This window comes from Mustelus asterias, chromosome 4, assembly GCF_964213995.1.
Source record: "Mustelus asterias chromosome 4, sMusAst1.hap1.1, whole genome shotgun sequence".
NCBI lineage: Eukaryota > Metazoa > Chordata > Chondrichthyes > Carcharhiniformes > Triakidae > Mustelus > Mustelus asterias.
The window spans coordinates 78,959,935-78,977,996 of NC_135804.1; the positions used below are offsets into that span (position 1 = coordinate 78,959,935).

Sequence of the window (18,062 nt, forward strand, 5' to 3'; positions counted from 1 at the left end):
CCCATCTAAGACCCGTACAAGACAACAATACATTCCAGAGGATCAGTTCTCTTGCCTGAAGGATATGAATTAACCTGTTTATTAAATTGCATAATTGCTTCTGTTGAATTCTATTGATGACCTGGTCACAATGGGTTTCTACAAATGATCTGTGTATCACCAACATTCACCAGTACTACCACTCTAACGTGCCAAGGCAGGACAATTTAGATTCTGACCTCATGTCCCCTATTTTATAGGCTGTATTGCTACCCACATAACAATGAACCACAAGTTACTCTGCAACCTATTTCTTTCTATCAGATTGACAAAGGGCCAGTGTTTGTCAATTGATTTTGACCAGTGCAGTAGTTAAACATTTCATCAGAAGGATAGGGACAGGAGTGCTCATGTGTAGCCCTTTGAACAGCAACATGTCATATGAAACTGTAATGTTCTGGGTTGTGTTTAGTGGAGAATATTAGCTGGAAATTATTTATATATTGTCAGCTTGAGTGATAGCCAGATGCTATTCAGTGTTTGCAATCCAGCAAAGTAAAACCTGAAGAGATGAAGGAAATGAATGAAGGATATTTTTTAAGCAGAACACAATCTTTTTGGGGGGTAGGAAATGTTTGAACCCATCTATCTGTTCCACCTAGAGAGAGCAACTATCTGAAATTCAGACTCAAAGCATCCAGTTTTCCAACTATTGAGTGAGTGAGTGAGCACCTTTTGTGATTCATACTTAGAACCTGGAAAATGGAAAAGCAAATTCTCCCCAGTAACAAGTGATCTTCCAGGGTTTTGATTGTCATTGGATAGTGTTCAGGAATCTACCCAATGACTTGTTGAAAAGCTGTTAATTTATCTGTGACTTATTGTGACTGTATTCCCAGTGCGAATGCAACACGGAAGCACTCATTTTGGACTGAGATGTTCACAGCGGGAGAACTTCACTGATCAACTCTCTCCTCTCGCCAGGGAGCCACAATCAAGACATTGAAACACAGCGCGGTGGTCAAAATTCAGGGTGAATTATATTCAACAGGTTTGAAGAGAATTCCAGCACAACTTTAAAGATTGTAGTCGCGCGTGTTTCACTCTATCAGGTTTCCCTTTCCTTGCAAGCTCTGGCTGTGTTCAAAATTCAAAAGTTGCTGAAAAGCAAGTTTTATATTCAGGATTCAGGACGGCAAGCCAAAATGAAACTTACAAACAGTGCAGGAAATGACGAGCCGTGTGTTTATCAGGTTGGGGAGTGGAGACGATACAGAAACAGGATGTAGAGATAGATAAAGCTCAATCTAAATGTTGTTAGTGAATAGAGGAGCTCAGCAACTCTCTCCGTTTTCGGTGGTTGCGATGTGGGCAGATCAGCTCATGTTTTGTTACTCTGCAGAGCTGATGAAAAGTTTGGAAGAAGGAAGTACTTTGTTCGATATTATTGCATGGATGTTTAACACTTTGCCAGCTTTTTAAAAGAACACATTTGTTTTCAGCGGTTTTAAAATGGCCACTGACTTGCTTTCATGGATAACAAAGTTACTGAATAACAGACCCTCTGCTGCCTCTGACCACACAGTCAAAAGGGCCACAGCAAATCACTGATACTGCCCATTCTTCCCAGTTCTCATCCAACTGTCCTTTTATTATGATTACAAACAAGATACTTTATTCGTAAAATATCTGAAAGTGACGTTGGAAAACATTTCAAATTGTCATAGCAAGAAAGTGCAATGATACTCAGAATTTTCTCCAGAGATCAAGATGCACACTTGAGGTGCTTCAATTCAGTAATGAGAACATAACAAACATTTCAATATTTTTGTTACCATAAGAAATAGGAGCAGGAGGAGGCAGTTAGGCCCCTCGAGCCTGCTCTGCCATATTATAGGATCATGGCTAATCCAACATTCCTCATGTCCACTTTCCTGCCTTTTCCCCATAAAACTCTATGTGTCTCAGCCTTAAATACACACAATGGGCAGGATTCCCTGGCCTCACTCACCCTGAAACTGAAAAATCCCACCCATGGTCAACAGACCTTTCCATGGTCTGCCCCTCACCCGCTCTGATTCCCGTGGTGGGTCGGATGGTAAAATTTACCCTAAGGACTCTGCCCCCACAACTCTCTGTGGCAAGGAGTTCCAAAGACTCACAACCCTCTGAGAGAAGAAATTCCTCCTCAACTCAGTCTTAAATTGTCATCCCTTTATTCTGAGACTGGGTTTTCTGCTCCTCGTCTCTTCCACGAGGGGAAACATCCCTTCAGCATTTACCCTGTCAAGCCCCTTAAGAATCCAGTGTGTTTCAATGAGATTATCTCTCATTCTTCTAAATTCCAGTGAGTAGAGTCCAAACTTGTGTAACCTTTGCTCATAAGACAATCCCTCCATACCAGCGATCATCCTCGCGAACCTTCTCTGAACTACCTCCAATGAAATATCTTTCATTCAATAAAGATACCAAAACTGCACATTGTATTCCAGGTGTGGTTTCATCGGTACCTTGTAGAGTTGCAGCAAGACTTCCCGAATTTTATACTCCAATCCCCTTGAAATAAGGGCCAACATTCCATTAGCCTCAAAACAGAAAATGCTGGAAAATCTCAGCAGGTCTGACAGCATCAGTGGAAGGAGAATAGAGCTAATGTTTTGAGTCAGGATGACCCAGCTCTGACGAAGGGTTATCCTGACTCAAAATGTTGGCTCTATTCTCTCTTCACAGATGTTGTCAGACCTGCTGAGATTTTCCAGCATTTTCTGCTTTTGTTTTGGATTCCAGCATCTGCAGTATTTTGTCTTCCTGATGACCTGCTGCTCGTGTGTGCTAGCTTTCTGTGTTTCCTGTACCATTACCCCCAAGTTCCTTTGTGATGCAGCTTTCTACAGCTTTTCTCCATTTAAATAATATTCTGTTTTCTTCTTCCTTCCAAAATGAACAACTTCACATTTTCACACACTCTACTCAATGGACCGAATGGCCTCTTTCTGCACTGTAGGGATTCTATGGATTCTGAACACGGAGCAGAAAAGATTGAACAGGTTGTGGCTGTTTTCTAGTGAAGGTTGAGGGGGTGACCAAGGTTTCTTAGAACTTATCACAAGAAATAGGAGTAGACCATTCGGCCCCTTAAACCTGCTCTGTCACTCAATATCATGGCTGGTCTTTGACTTCAACTCATTTTTCTGTCCTATCCCTTGACTCCCCAAACATTCCAAAAGTCTATCAATCTCTATTACCCCAAACAATGTCCTCCTGATCTTTCCCTCACTATTTCCAGTGAATATCAATATTGGGTTTTATCCAACTGAAGAAGCAGGCCAAAGCTATCTGAACTCGCAAGAGAATTCTGAGAGGTGAAAGATCCAGAATTGTTACTGTCAGACAATGAGGGCATATTTTTCATCCCAGTTAGAATCATTCTGTCAAAATCCATAAAGTACCTTAGCTAGTTGTTTAATCTGTTGTTTTAAGTAGATAGGCTCCCACTTCAGTGACACAATCTGAATATTATTGTGTTCTAGTGAAAACCTCATAATGCTCAACACCATCTCTAACCTAATGTTACCATCAAGGTGGAGTGGAACACAACTCATATTGAAGCCATTCTTCATTTCATTGAGATCAAGGGTTGACATTCCTTCTGTTTGAGAGGGTGGTGGGAAATACTGGGAGGGAGTGGCGTCGTGGTATTATTGCTAGTCTAGTAATCCAGAGATCCAGTGTAATGTTCTGGCGACCTGGGTTCAAATCCCACCAGGGCAGATGGTAAAATTTGACTTCAATAAAAATCTGGAATTAAAAGTCTAATGATGACCATCGTTGTCATACCCTTTAGGGAAGGAAATCTGTCATCCTTACCTGGTCTGACCTCCCTGTGACTCCAGACCTCTTGACTCCTACGTGCCCTTAGAGAAGGGCAACAAATACTGACCCAGCCAGCGAGGCCCAAAGCCACATCCCATGAACAAAAAAAAACATAAAGCCTCGTCCCTTTTATCAACCTGCAAATTATACATTCAGTCGTTTGACTGCTCATTTGCTTCCCAACCCTGTTTAAAGTTGCCTCTACTTTCCCTTTAATAATGCTCCAACTTTATCCCTACCTTCCTGGAACCTATTTCCTCAACTTATCTACTTTGCTATTTCAGATACAAACGCAGAGAATACCAATGCTGGAAGTACTGGCAGAACACGGATAAATATTCAGTATAATACAGTACAAATTGACACAGAAATATAAAGTATAAAGATGAGAAATTGCATACATTAAATTGAGTAAGTGTATTAATTGAAACTTCCCTCCATCACATTTCTCAGATGCACAAATCTCACTCTGCTGAAGTCTCGCTCTTCTGATAACCTAGGGTGGAGTCTATCAGGTCCTGGAGCATTGTCTGTCTTTTGTACCATTATTTTTCTATTACCATTTTTAAAAATTTCCATTAAGCCATAAAGTTCTCCCTTGATTTAAAAAAAAAATTCCCTTTTAATTTTCATCCTATTTCTGGTTCGTGATTCTCTCTTGTGAAGACGAATGAGTGTTTAGCAAATTAGCCAGTTCCCGATTTCAATTGTAATTTGATTAATGGGCAATGAATGTAGCAAATCCATGAAGATCATGAGGGGGTGAAGCATGAGATGCCATTTTCATGAGACTAATAGTGTATATCAGGAACAACTTGTGACAATTTGCAATGGAATAGCTACCCCGCCACAGGATACTGGCCAATTTGCACATTAATTATGGTGACTATTATTCAGGCAAACATTTGTACAGCAAAATCTGTCCCCACATTTTCCATTTCCACTCAGCTTACCCTCTCTGTGATCCACCTCCAGTGCTACTCTCCTGAACTATTGAGGGGGAAATACAAGAGTTTTCACATCCTATTCCTTCCCTCACACTCTGAATTAGTGAAGGTGGAAAAAGCTCCATTAGGAATTTTGAAGTTTACTCCTGTTCACAGCCTGATTAAAGATGATTCCTCACACCAGTCTTATCCTTTATCTGATGGTAAATAAAGTACTGCCACTCACACTCTCTACTTTCATCTCAAAGGAGAACACCAAACATAACCAAAGGTAAAGAAGTGACATTGGGGGAGGAGCCACAAGCCTCTGCCCTCTCGCCCTTTTTGTGGAGAAAGCTCTGGAATCAGTGAACACTCATACGGGGAAAGCAGCGAGAGAAAGAGAAGCAGGATGGGAGGAGCCAGCTCCAGGTTGGTCAAGAAACTCCTCATATTGTGTCTCTTCAGTTTCTTTAGTTACATCACAACTTGTCATTGCAAAACATTGCCATTGCTCAATGTCAGCACTTTAATGAGAATGTCGTGAGCAATTCTACGGGTCATGTACCTCCATTAACCTCTCCTCTTCTTCAGCCCTTCAGCAGAGGAGGTGAAGCCTCAAGAACCTCTTGGAAGAGTGGGAGATCAGAAGGATCTTGGGGTCCGAGTTCATAGGACGCTCAAAGCAGCTGTGCAGTTTGAGGCTGTGGTTAAGAAGGCGTATGGTGTACTGGCCTTCATCAATCGAGGAATTGAGTTTAGGAGTCGTGAGATAATTCTGCAGCTATATACGATCCTGGTCAGACCACGCTTGGAGTACTGTGCTCAGTTCTGGTCACCTCATTACAGGAAGGATGTGGAAGCCATAGAAAGGGTGCAGAGGAGATTTACAAGGATGCTGCCTGGGTTGGGGAGCATGCCTTATGAGGATAGATTGAGTGAGCTCGGCCTTTTCTCCTTGGAGAGACGAAGGATGAGGGTGACCTGATAGAGGTGTATAAGATGTTGAGAGGTATTGATCGAGTGGATAGTCAGAGGCTTTTTCCCAGGGCTGAAATGGTTGCCATAAGAAGGCGGCACGGTAGCACAGTGGTTAGCACTGCTGCTTCACAGCTCCAGGGACCTGGGTTCGATTCCTGGCTTGGGTCACTGTCTGTGTGGAGTTTGCACATTCTCATGTCTGCGTGGGTTTCCTCCGGGTGCTCCGGTTTCCTCCCACAGTCCAAAGATGTGCGGGTTAGGTTGATTGGCCAGGTTAAAAAATTGCCCCTTAGAGTCCTGGGATGTGTAGGTTAGTGGGATTAGCAGGTAAATTATGTGGGGGTAGGGCCTGGGTGGGATTGTGGTCGGTGCAGACTCGATTGGCCGAATGGCCTCCTTCTGCACTGTAGGGTTTCTATGATTTCTATGCGTGGGTTTCCTCCGGGTGCTCCGGTTTCCTCCCACAGTCCAAAGCTGCGCGGGTTAGGTTGATTGGCCATGCTAAAATAAAATTGCCCCTTAGAGTCCTGAGATGCGTAGATTAGAGGGATTAGCAGGTAAATATGTAGGGATATGGGGGTAGGGCCTGGGTGGGATTGTGGTCGGTGCAGACTCGAAGGGCCGAATGGCCTCCTTCTGCACTGTAGGGTTTCTATGATTCTAAGAGGACACAGGTTTAAGGTGCTGGGGAGTAGGTACAGAGGAGATGTCAGGGGTAAGTTTTTCACTCAGAGGGTGGTGGGTGCATAGAATGGGCTGCCAGCAACGGTGGTGGAGGCGGATTCGATAGGGTCTTTCAAGAGACTTTTAGATAAGTACATGGAACTTAGTAAGATAGAGGGTTATAGGAAAGCCTAGTAATCGCTAAGCTAGGGACATGTTTGGCACAACTTTGTGGGCTGAAGGGCCTGTATTGTGCTGTAGTTTTTTCTATGTTAACCAGGGCCCTTAGTTTGGACTTCAGCCAACCCTCATTTCACAAGTCCTATCAATGCATCTGAGCCTCACAAACAGTAAGGGAGAGACACCTTGGGGAGGCCTCAGTCAGACTGAGGGCATCTGAGGTGATTCACAGAGTGGTGAAGAGGAATTTGGGCTGAGAGATGAGTCTGTAGTTGCTGCTGTCTGGAGAAACAGGAGATGATTGCCCTTAGCTGGGGCACCTCAGGATCAAAATTTAAAGAGTCCAAAATTAATAAGGGGCAAGGTTACTTTCACGCAAAAACAACTTAACTGTTCATTCATCCAATAGCTCACTCTGGGATCTTGCTGTGCATAAATTAGCTGTCTTAATAAGCTACATGACAATTGTGCTTGTTTTTCAAAAGGATTTAATGAGATGTGTAAGGGGGTTCTGAAGATGTGACAATGTGTTGTAAATAGGAGTTATTTTCAATTGGTGTAAATCATGTAAAATGTTTCCTTTCAGAGGTCAAAGCGCTGAAGCTTCAAACACTTCATTGTTCAGTGAGGATGAACTGAAGAATCTGAAATCTGATTATGAATCGGGTGGGGTGGAAAAGGTAACACCGCTGATACAGAAAAAAATTAATGACCTGGACAGCACAGAGCTGAACATCGCAGTGACAGGAGAAACAGGCGCAGGGAAATCCAGCTTCATCAATGCGATGAGAGGACTTCGAAGCGGTGATGAGGACGGTGCTGAGGTTGGTAACATAGAAACCACAATGGAGCCAACTGGATACAAGCATCCCTGTTTGCCAAATGTTATTTTATGGGATCTGCCAGGAATTGGAACAAAGAAATTCCCAGCGAATAAATACCTAAATGAAATGAAATTTAAAAAATACGATTTCTTCATCATTATCTCAGGGTGTCGATTCACAGAAAATGATGTAAAACTCGCTCGAGAGATTAAACGGCTGGGGAAGAATTTCTACTTCGTTCGATCTAAAATTGATCATGACCTTGAATCCATGAAAAAGGGAAGGAGGGAATTTAATGAAGAGGAAGAACTGGAAAAGATCAGGAGTTACTGTGTCAGGAACATGCAAGAGACAGGGATCCCATCACCCCGTGTTTTCCTGATTTCAAACTTTGACCTGCATCTGTATGATTTTCAACTGTTAAATGAAGTTCTTGAAGGTGATCTTCCCAGTATAAAGAGAAGTGTGTACATACTGGCCCTTCCCAACCTAACCTTGGAAATTGTGGAGAAGAAAAAGAAAGAGCTAAAGAAGCGAGTTTGGATGTTGGCATCACTTTCTGGAATATTGGGAGCAGTGCCAGTTCCTGGAGTCTCCCTTGGTTGTGATATTGCGATCCTGATTGGAGGAATAATACATTTCCGTAAATGTCTGGGTCTGGATGATGCCTCCCTTCAAAGACTGGCCAATAAGGCAGGGAAACCTGTGGAAGAACTGAAAGCCGTGGTGAAAACTCCCCTGGTGGGTGAAATAACTCCAGATATAATGAACAGATTAGCATGGGGATCCGCTGCTGTCGTCATATCTGGTCTTGAGCTTGCACTTGACATCATCCCAGTTGTAGGATCCATCTTTGGAGCAGGATCATCATTTCTTATGACCTACAAGTTGCTGTGTGGAGCACTGGATGATCTCACAGAGAATGCACGGAGAGTGGTGAAAGCTGCATTTGGGACGGGTGAAAATGATCCAGAGCAAACATCAATTCAATGAATCAGTGCTGTAGCTGATATGTTAAAGGGGTCTAACACTGGACATTGCAAACTCTTCTTCCATATTCCCTTTTACTGACCCATTTTAACAAATTATTTCCATGCTACAGTGTTCAGTGAAAGATTTTGTCTGGGTGTAATCTAAGGAGAAAAACCAAAAGCTGTGGGGGCAAATTTTCCCGTTCCACCTGCGACAGGAATCGTAGCGGGTAAGGGGCGGACCATGGAAAGGTCCGTTGACCGCGGGTGGGATTTTCTGGTTTTGGGGCAAGCGCGGCCGGAATATCCCACCCGTAAATTTTAAAGGAATCCACCCAACATCAGAAACTCACTACATCCATACAATTCCCTTCATTAAACACAATAACCAGGAAATTTGCCCTGTTCCAAGAATTATAGAATCAGACAGCACAGGAGTGGCCATTCAGCCCATTGTGCCTGTGTTAGAAATGCCTGTGTTCTTCATTGATCGTGATGGATTCAGTCCCAATGTCCAGCCCCTTCTCTGCAATGTTCCTGATTGATTCATAACAGCATCATTACTGAATTGGATGATCCTGGGTCTATAGTGGAGTCAAAAGCACTGGGATTATATATTTTGTTCACCTTTTGATAATTTATTTGGTCATTTTTTCCAGCCTCGTTTATTGCCAAATTCTGTACCAAACAGTGATGAGGTTAACAATGCAGTCTTTCTTCCAGCACACACTGAACACAAGACAGAGACTTAATAAGAGGAAGCCAATTTTCCAATGTTATTAAACCATTATCGACTTTCACTGAACATCTCTCTCAGTCCTGGTTTTAGAACCATTGCTGCAGCAAACAGTGTCTGTCTGAAAAGGGATAAATTCTCTTCAAGTCCAATGAATCTTGTTCTGTTCGAGAAGCAGCAGATTCCGAGAATGGGACAGTAAAGAAGAGGGGCCAGCATCAGACTGTAGTCAGCCGTGAGAACACAGATTCCCTGTCATAGAGACACCACCCAGCATATACAATCATCCTTACCATCCCTCACACAGACAATCCCTCACACAGACCGTCCCTTACAAAGACCGTCCCTCACACAATGTCCCTCACACACATCCCTCACACACAACATCCCTCTCACTGACCATCCTTCATGCAGACTGTCCATCATCCTAACCTGGTGAAGAGCTGAGAACCATGAACAGGAAAACCTCTGGGAATGGGAATGAGAGGAAATATGTTAATTATGAACATTCCTTTTATGAAGTATTTTGAGTATTGCTGAGAAAAGCAATGATTTTCATTAAAAACTACAGATGTTGGAAATCTGAAAAACAGAATGAACTCAGCAGGCCTGGCAGCATCTGTGGAGAGGGAAACACAGTTAACATTTCTAGTCCAATATCACTCTTCATTGCTTCCAGCATACTCGAGAAATGGGTTTGCTGGTCAGGCAAAAATTCCAGTCAATGGGAGGTCCTTTTACCAATGGAAGACAGCACAATACTTGTAACATGAATGAATATGTGAGTGCTCCTAAAGTAAAGAACATTATTCTTTTACTTCAAACCTTCAACTGTACATTCAAACAAAAATTAAAATATAAAATAATGTAATATACATGTATGGGAGAGCTTTCTAATTTCTTCTGGTTGGTAAAGTGACAACTAGTATGAGGGGAACATCAGCAATTCTGGTCAGCAGAGAATTCGGCTTGGTAAAATGCCGGATAAACACAAAATTTACTGTACTCTTTGCCACCAAACAAAATTGGTGCTTGATCCTCAGTGACTGATTGCAGAGGAGCAGATCTTAGAGATGGTGGATTGGGATTCATGAGCTGGGTGGGGAGGGGGGGTGGGGGGGTTGTATCACAGTAATAATCAATCACCTCCAGCCAATGCTGAACAATATTACATCTTCACTTCAACTCCATTGAGGAACAATGCCCTATGAGGCTCTAATGAATCCTAAACTCTTTGATTGAGGTTCGTGTCTCTATCATCCAAAGCAGCCGCTACCTTTCAGACATGCAATGATGCCATCACTGACACCCATCATTATGTGGACAACACATTGATCAAGACAGTGAGTGAAACTCACTGTCAGAATGATGGCCGACACAATAGTTCCAGCTGGCTGGAAAGAGGAAGAGGAAAGTGATCTGAAATAGCAGCAGAAGAGCAGTTACTGCGGGAGGAGAAGTGTGGGAGTGTGTTACACCAACTCACTGGAACCTCATATGCTGCAATGTCACCGGTATCAACAATGGATTGATGTTAGTGATGTGAAATATTGTCTTCTTAATCTCTATTGCAGTTGTCTTGGTTCAACTGAATTTCATTGACATTGATCCATTTGTCTCATTTCTTGTTCATTGATGAGAATGGCCAGAATTCCCTGATCTCGTTCGCCCCTCCCCCACAGCCAACGAGAACGGAGAATTTGGTGCTCAGCCAAAACTCCATTCACTGCAGCGGGCCTGGAGAATCACAGCCGTGGATAAGGTCAGAAAATTCCAGCCAATAACTCTGGAAATTGATTGACATTAATCAAAGACATTCTGCTGTATTAATTGCGAACTTATGCTTATCGGTAATTTTCAGGACTGATGGTAATCTAATCAAATGAAAGTAATGAACAATTTATTGTAACATTCTAAACATGGACATGATTTGTTTTTGCTCAGGTGAACTGTATTGTAAGCCACTGCTTTAGAAAACAGGTGTGTGGAAAATTCTGTATTAAATGAGATTCCACAATATTAGTGTTGACAATACTGTACTAACTCAGGCAGGTAATAGCCACACACCATGTACTGATGCAATAAATGCTGAACATTTCATCTTGAGCATTGTACTGAATATTGTTTTTCACTAGCTGCATTGAAGCAAGATTATAAAACCATAAAAACATAGAATCCCCACAGTGCAGAAGGAGGACTTTGGCCCATTGAGTCTGCATCGACTCTGCGAAAGATTATCCCACACTTTGCGCATTTACCATGGCGAATCCACCTAAATTACACCTCTTTGAACACTAAGGAGCAATTTAGCATGACCAATCCACCTGACCCGCACATCTTTGGACTGTGGGAGGAAACCGGAACACCCAGATGAAACCCACGCAAACACGGGGAGAACGTGCAAACTCCACACAGTCACCCAAGGCCGGAATTGATCCTGGGTCCCTTGCGCTGTGAGGCAGCAGTGCTAACCATTGTGTCACCGGACCATGGAAAATGCTGGAAGAATTGAACATGAAGGTTTATGAGAAGGTGACTTGGACATGTTTGTTTGAGGAAAGTGTGTAACTTCAAGCTCTGGACTGGGAATGTACTTGTGGTGGGGGAAGGGGCTGTAAAATGGAATTGGATGACGTTAGGTTTGGTCATTGATGTCACATCTGAACACCAATCTGTGTGCAATGGATAGCAAGTTAGATGTTAACTTTGTTCACCATTCGAGAAGGTCCAATGAAAAGCCAAATATGGTTCTTCAAAATTTAATTGCAAGAATTTTATGCACAATGGCTAATAATCCTGCTGTTAGTATCTCACCTCCTGATTCCCCAAAGCCTGTCCACCATCTACAAGGCATATGTGTGACGGAATACTCTCCACTTGCCTGGCTGAGTGCAGCTCAAATAACAGTCAGGAAGCTCAACACCATCTGGGATAAAGCAGCCCTGTTTGATTGCTTCCCCTTCCACTTGGAAGGCCGCAAGATATAAATGCCAGGGAGGCTTACAAAACTCTCATAATGAGAGCTGCTCCTGAATTCTAGCACATCAGCAACCGAGTGAACCAAAGCTCCACATTCCGCACTCACTGCAGCCAATCACTTTTTCTGGAATCTCCACCAGATCCTGTCACATACGGGATTGGGGCGGGGTGGGGGAGGGAGGGGGGGTTCTGCAGAGCCCCGGGCGCTTTCTCTTTTGTCACAGCTCTAGAGCTTCACCATCAGCCTGGGATCAGCATTGGTTAAGTCTCCCACAATTGTCTGAGGGTCAGAGGGCAGACTGCTGCTCTGACATTAGTACAGTGCTTAAACCGGGTGATGACTCTAATTCTGAAACTCGCCTCATACCCTCTGAAGTGACAGTATTTGAACTGGTGGAGAGTGTCGAGTAAGAGTGGGATGGTGCACCCTCTGAGAACCCCCCTCCATCTCTTCCTCCTCCTCAGAGTTGGGATATGACCCCGGAGATAATAGCTGCCTGTCACTGCACTGACCATTCCGATGTGAGTCCACAGAGCCTGCAGCTTAGGCACCTGTTTGTTACTGTCACTTGTAACTTCCAATTGATCCCCACTCGGCTCATTATTGGAGGGACTCATCTTCCTCCGTGGGGTGCTCCAGCCTCACCATCGGTGATGGAGCGGTCTCCCTGGTAGCCAGCCAACTGCAGCATCTCTTCCTCCATGGTTATTAGAATGACAATCAGGGGGCACTGCCACCGATCTGTACCCTCTCCCTGACATTCTGGGCCCTCTTCTGTGGAAATGCATGAGAATGGGTTCATTATTCAGACTATAGAAATCACAATGTTATCACCTTGCCCGCTTGCTTCAGCTTCTAGGGTCAGTGTCGTTCTGCCACTCAGCAGCAGCCTTTCTACAGGCTGATTGTGCCATGCTGAAAACACTTTTCCCCTCAGAGCCAAATTAGACCGAGAGGGCACACTATCAAAATAAGATGGAAGTGAGGAGGACTGTCTTCTCTCGGAGGGTTGTGAGTGTTTGGAATTCTTGTCCCCAAAGCGCAGTGGAGGCTGAGTCATTGAATATATTCAGAGTTGAGTTCGACGGAAGTTTGATTGACAAGAGAGCCAACATTATGAGGGACAGGAGGAAAATTAAATAGTTAAGGCCACGTTAGATCAGCCATAATCTTTTTTGTCATGCATCTGGGGAGTTATTGTGTTGTGGCATGGTCCTTTTAGGAGGATGGTCATGTGATTGCTCTGTGACATCATCAGGATCTCCGCAGATTGCCAGCAGTTGGGATTTGAACGCTATAATGTGAACATCTATTAAATGAACCTGTCTGCTGCTTCGCATAGAGTCATAGAGGTTTCCAGCATGAAAACAGGTCCTTTGGCCCAAGTTGTCCATGTCGCCCAGTTTTTAATCACTAAGTTAGTCCCAATCGCCCACATTTGGCCCATGTCCTTCCATACCCATCTTGGCCATGTAACTGTCAAATGCTTTTTGAAAGGCATAATTGTACCCGCCTCTCCTACTGCTTCTGGCAGCTCATTCCAGACACCACCGTCTGTGTGAAAAAATTACCCCTCTGCCCCTCTGGCTGGACTTGCGGATAGCGAAGAGCATTGTCGGGCAATACAGCAGGATATAGATAGGCTGGAAAATTGGGCAGAGAGGTGGCACATGGAGTTTAATCCGGATAAATGCGAAGTGATGCATTTTGGAAGAAATAGTGGAGGGAGGAGTTATACAATAAATGGCAGAGTCATCAGGAGTATAGAAACACAGAGGGACCTAGGTGTGCAAGTCCACAAATCCTTGAAGGTGGCAACACAGGTGGAGAAGGTGGTGAAGAAGGCATATGGTATGCTTGCCTTTATAGGACGGGGTATAGAGTATAAAAGCTGGTGTCTGATGATGCAGCTGTATAGAACGCTGGTTAGGCCACATTTGGAGTACTGCGTCCTGTTCTGGTCGCCGCACTACCAGAAGGACGTGGAGGCGTTAGAGTGCAGAGAAGGTTTACCAGGATGTTGCCTGGTATGGAGGGTCTTAGCTATGAGGAGAGATTGGGTAAACTGGGGTTGTTCTCCCTGGAAAGACGGAGAATGAGGGGAGATCTAATAGAGGTGTACAAGATTATGAAGGGGATAGATAGGGTGAACGGTGGGAAGCTTTTTCCCAGATCAGAGGTGACGTTCACGAGGGGTCACGGGCTCAAGGTGAGAGGGGCGAAGTATAACTCAGATATTAGAGGGATGTTTTTTACACAGAGGGTGGTGGGGGCCTGGAATGCGCTGCCAAGTAGGGTGGTGGAGGCAGGCACGCTGACATCGTTTAAGACTTACCTGGATAGTCACATGAGCAGCCTGGGAATGGAGGGATACAAACGATTGGTCTAGTTGGACCAAGGAGCGGCACAGGCTTGGAGGGCCGAAGGGCCTGTTTCCTGTGCTGTACTGTTCTTTGTTCTTTGACCCTTTTGTATTTCTCCCCTCTCACCTTAAACCTATCTATACCTTCTAGTTTTAGACTCCCCTACCTTTGAGAAAAGATGTTGACTATCTACCTTATCAATGCCTAAAACCCTTTTGTGCCTTTTCAATAGTAACAGTTAACGCGCCTCCAGCCTCAAATATTATTGACCGCTGAAGTAGGATCAAGAGGCTGAATGGTCTACTGCTGCTCCTATTTTTTCTGTTCTTAATGTTGTCACTCACCCTGATCCTGTGAAGAAGTTTTTGATCTGCTTCTGGGAATGGATCCAGGTTCTCTGGACAGCTGCTGACTGCCTCCACTACTTCCTCGCTTTGTTCATTGAGCAGGTCTCTTCCCATCAGTCTTCAGTAAGAGGACCTCCTGCCTTGCTCAGCAGCCTGGAAGAGGAGATTGTCAATGAACTCTGGGCCACCTGGATTCTTAGATCTGCCATGGCTAAAGCAGGTCCCACTGAGTTTACTGTCTGTCCCAATGAGCTGCAGTGGGTTCAGAGGGGCAGCTGTGTGTGACACTGTTTGCTGAAGGGTGTATTTCAGAATTGGGGTGGGTGATTAGTCCAAGGAATCTGAAGGGTGTTTCTCTGGCAACTCACTGTTCAAGGATCATTTATGGTAGTGCAGCTGTGTCAACAGTCATGAAGTCAATAGCCTAAGAAAAATATTTGGTACTGGCGACCTTTAAACAAGCTACACCAGGGTCTTAGGAGCACCATGGTGAGGAGGTGGAGACCAATGTGAGGATGTTCATGGGAGGCAGGGAGGCCTTGTTCAGAGGACTTTCTGTTCGGAATCTGAAGCAAGGAGGCAGGGTGATGGCATGGAAACAGCACCTTAACTGGTACTGATGAGGCAACCCTGTCACCCTCCACCCAAGTCTGAAACTCTGAAATAAACTTTGTCGACTTGTATGTGAGTGCAACATGACTCCCAGGCCTCTTTCCTAATAATTTCATGAAGCACATTATCTGAAATTTTACGAATAAAGACAAAGGTATATTTTTACCAATACACAATACTAATGAGAAATTATCACTTGTGAGAGCTTATTGTTGGAGAAGCCAGGTGTGGTGACAGACTGGTTCCAGACATTCTCATTCTGCCTGGCATGGGCTCCAAGTCTGCATGACATACTGCAGACCGTAACAGCATTGTGCAGGTCAGAAACTCCAGAGCATTTTATGAAGCCCATCTGGATCATGAGTTCTGCAATTTGAATTTGGCTGGGGTAAACATGAGATTTTGCACTTCAGGTATGATTCAAATGACCCACTAGGGAGCTTTTACCAAACAAAGTTTATTTAAGAATACGGTTAACGTGTGTAGAAAGAAAATTAGCAATAGCTTTTACCCATTACAAACCAAAGAAAACTCAACCATGACATTGCATAAACTTAGCAGCTAAATACTGTTCCAATTACTGTTCCCGGCACGGTAGCACAGTGGTTAGCACTGCTGCTTCACAGCTCCAGGGACCTGGGTTTGATTCCCGGCTCGGGTCACTGTCTGTGTGGAGTTTGCACATTCTTCCTGTGTCTGCGTGGGTTTCCTCCGGGTGCTCCGGTTTCCTCCCACAGTCCAAAGATGTGCGGGTTATGTTAATTGGCCATGCTAAATTGCCCCTTAGTGTCCCGGGATGCGTAGATTAGCGGGTAAATATGTGGGGATATGGGGATAGGGCCTGGGTGGGATTGTGTTCGGTGCAGACTCGATGGGCCAAATGGCCTCTTTCTGCACTGTAGGGTTTCTATGATTCTATGATAAATAAAATATTTGCTCCAGGTTTAGCACAGAAAATACAAATGCTTACATGATGCTGGAACTTAGTCCTTTGGTGGATGCTGCAATTCTCTTGATACACACACAGACAAGCTTGAAGTCACCAGGGAGAGAGAGAGAGAGACTCTAGTTACTAGCTCGCAAACCATCAACAGCACAACTTTCATTCCAGGAAGGCCAGGAGACTTGCTTCCAGCTCGCCAGCAGAATTTACAAGACCAAGGAGAGGAGAGAGAAAGCCTGCCTGCCACTTGACAACCAGGACAGCTTCTGACTCTAAACCCAAAACTAAAAGTGAATCCTTCGATTCTTCTGGGGAGGAGCCACCTGACTTTGACTTGTCAATCAATCTTCCCCCTAACAGTGCAGGGTCATAAGAAAGATCCCAGAAATCGCCCAAAGTAAAAATAAACAAAACCCTATTTAAACCATTGAAGCAGCAAGAAAAGGACTTTTAGCAGACAGCTCGGCAACAATAAAATCCCGATGTTGCTTAACTGCAGAGAACATGATTTAAAAAACACAGTTCTTAAATACACACTATTGTCACAGCACAAATAACTGTAATCCAAAGATTGAATGTCAAAGTAACTCCTTAAGGCTCTTCAGTACCAACTACCAGCCTTCAGGTATTTTAAACCCTGACCTGCACCCTTATTGGTCATTGTGCCCATCATCTTCCTGCTATGACCGACAACATTAAGCCTCTCTCAGGACATCTTTCTTCATGGCTGGCATGTGATTGGCCAGCCAATGTATACTTGATGCCAGGAGCCAATCCTGGACATGAGCGGAAATTGCATCCACTTCTGATCCCACCAGTCGCACTCTCACGCAAATCTAAAAACCCAGGCCCTTGGCTTTTCTCATAACAGTTTCATTTTCATGAATTTCTTATTTATAACCCTGACATTGTGGGCCCAATTTTACCATCAAGCTGCGCCCGTTTTCAGGCACGACAACTTGGTAAAGTTGAACATGAGGCGAGTGACATGACCCGTGCCCGCCTCTGTGCCCGTTCCCCCTTTACCAATCACCGAAAATGGCCGCCATTGGGACTGCGCCATTGGGACTGCATTTAAATTGACTTAATGGGCTGCACACCCAAACTTACCGGCACTTCCCCCTTTACCACTGCGTTTGCCCGTCCAGATTTGGCGCGAAACAGACATGGTCCATAACGGTCCGATTCAGGCACTCCAACTTCTGAGTAGGGAGGTTCAGAGCTTCCAACTGCTCTTTGACTCAGATCGGTTAGGGAGGCGGGTCAAATGGCTCTCTGGTGGCGTTGGGTGGGGAGGTGGGTCAGATGGCTCTCTGGTGTGGGGGGAGGGAGGCAGGTCTAATGGCTCTCTGGTGGGGGGTTAGGGAGGCGGGTCAGTTGGCTCGCTGGAGGGGGAGGGAGGCGCATCAGATGGCTCTCTGGTGGGGGGGGAGGGAGGCGGGTCAGATGGCTCCCTGGTGTGGGAGGAGGGAGGCGGGTCTAATGGCTCTCTGGTGGGGGGTTGGGGAGGCGGGTCAGATGGCTCGCTGGAAGGGGAGGAAGGCAGGTTAGATGGCTGTCTGGTGGAGGGGGACGGAGTGGGTCAGGTGGGTCTCTGGTGTGGGTGGAGGGAGGGGTCAGGTGACTCTCTGGTGGGGGGGGGAGAGAGGCACGTCAGATAGCTCACTGGGGGAGGAGGGAAGTG

The 18,062-nt window shown here is 44.8% G+C and overlaps 1 protein-coding gene across 4 annotated transcripts; it reads left to right on the forward strand.

Moving 5' to 3' along the window:
* The first annotated feature begins 854 nt into the window (after positions 1–854).
* Positions 855–10,006, forward strand: LOC144492798 (interferon-inducible GTPase 5-like). 4 transcript variants are annotated; one of them, XM_078211236.1, is made up of 4 exons: positions 878–1,030; positions 4,137–4,263; positions 5,048–5,210; positions 7,189–10,006. In XM_078211236.1, the coding sequence occupies exons 3-4, from the start codon at positions 5,191–5,193 to the stop codon at positions 8,417–8,419; spliced, it is 1,251 nt and encodes a 416-aa protein (XP_078067362.1). In that variant the 5' UTR covers positions 878–1,030; positions 4,137–4,263; positions 5,048–5,190; the 3' UTR covers positions 8,420–10,006. The 4 variants fall into 4 exon arrangements, with proteins under 4 accessions (XP_078067361.1, XP_078067363.1, XP_078067362.1 ...); XM_078211235.1 differs by lacking the exon at positions 4,137–4,263 and having other exon boundaries at positions 855–1,030; XM_078211237.1 differs by lacking the exon at positions 4,137–4,263 and having other exon boundaries at positions 865–1,012.
* Positions 10,007–18,062: the final 8,056 nt, after the last annotated feature.

Coding starts and splice junctions, on each gene's coding strand:
- LOC144492798 (XM_078211235.1), top strand. CDS start 5,191: ATGGGAGGAGCCAGCTCCAG. Junction 5,211..7,188: donor ATGGGAGGAGCCAGCTCCAG/GTTGGTCAAGAA, acceptor GTTTCCTTTCAG/AGGTCAAAGCGCTGAAGCTT.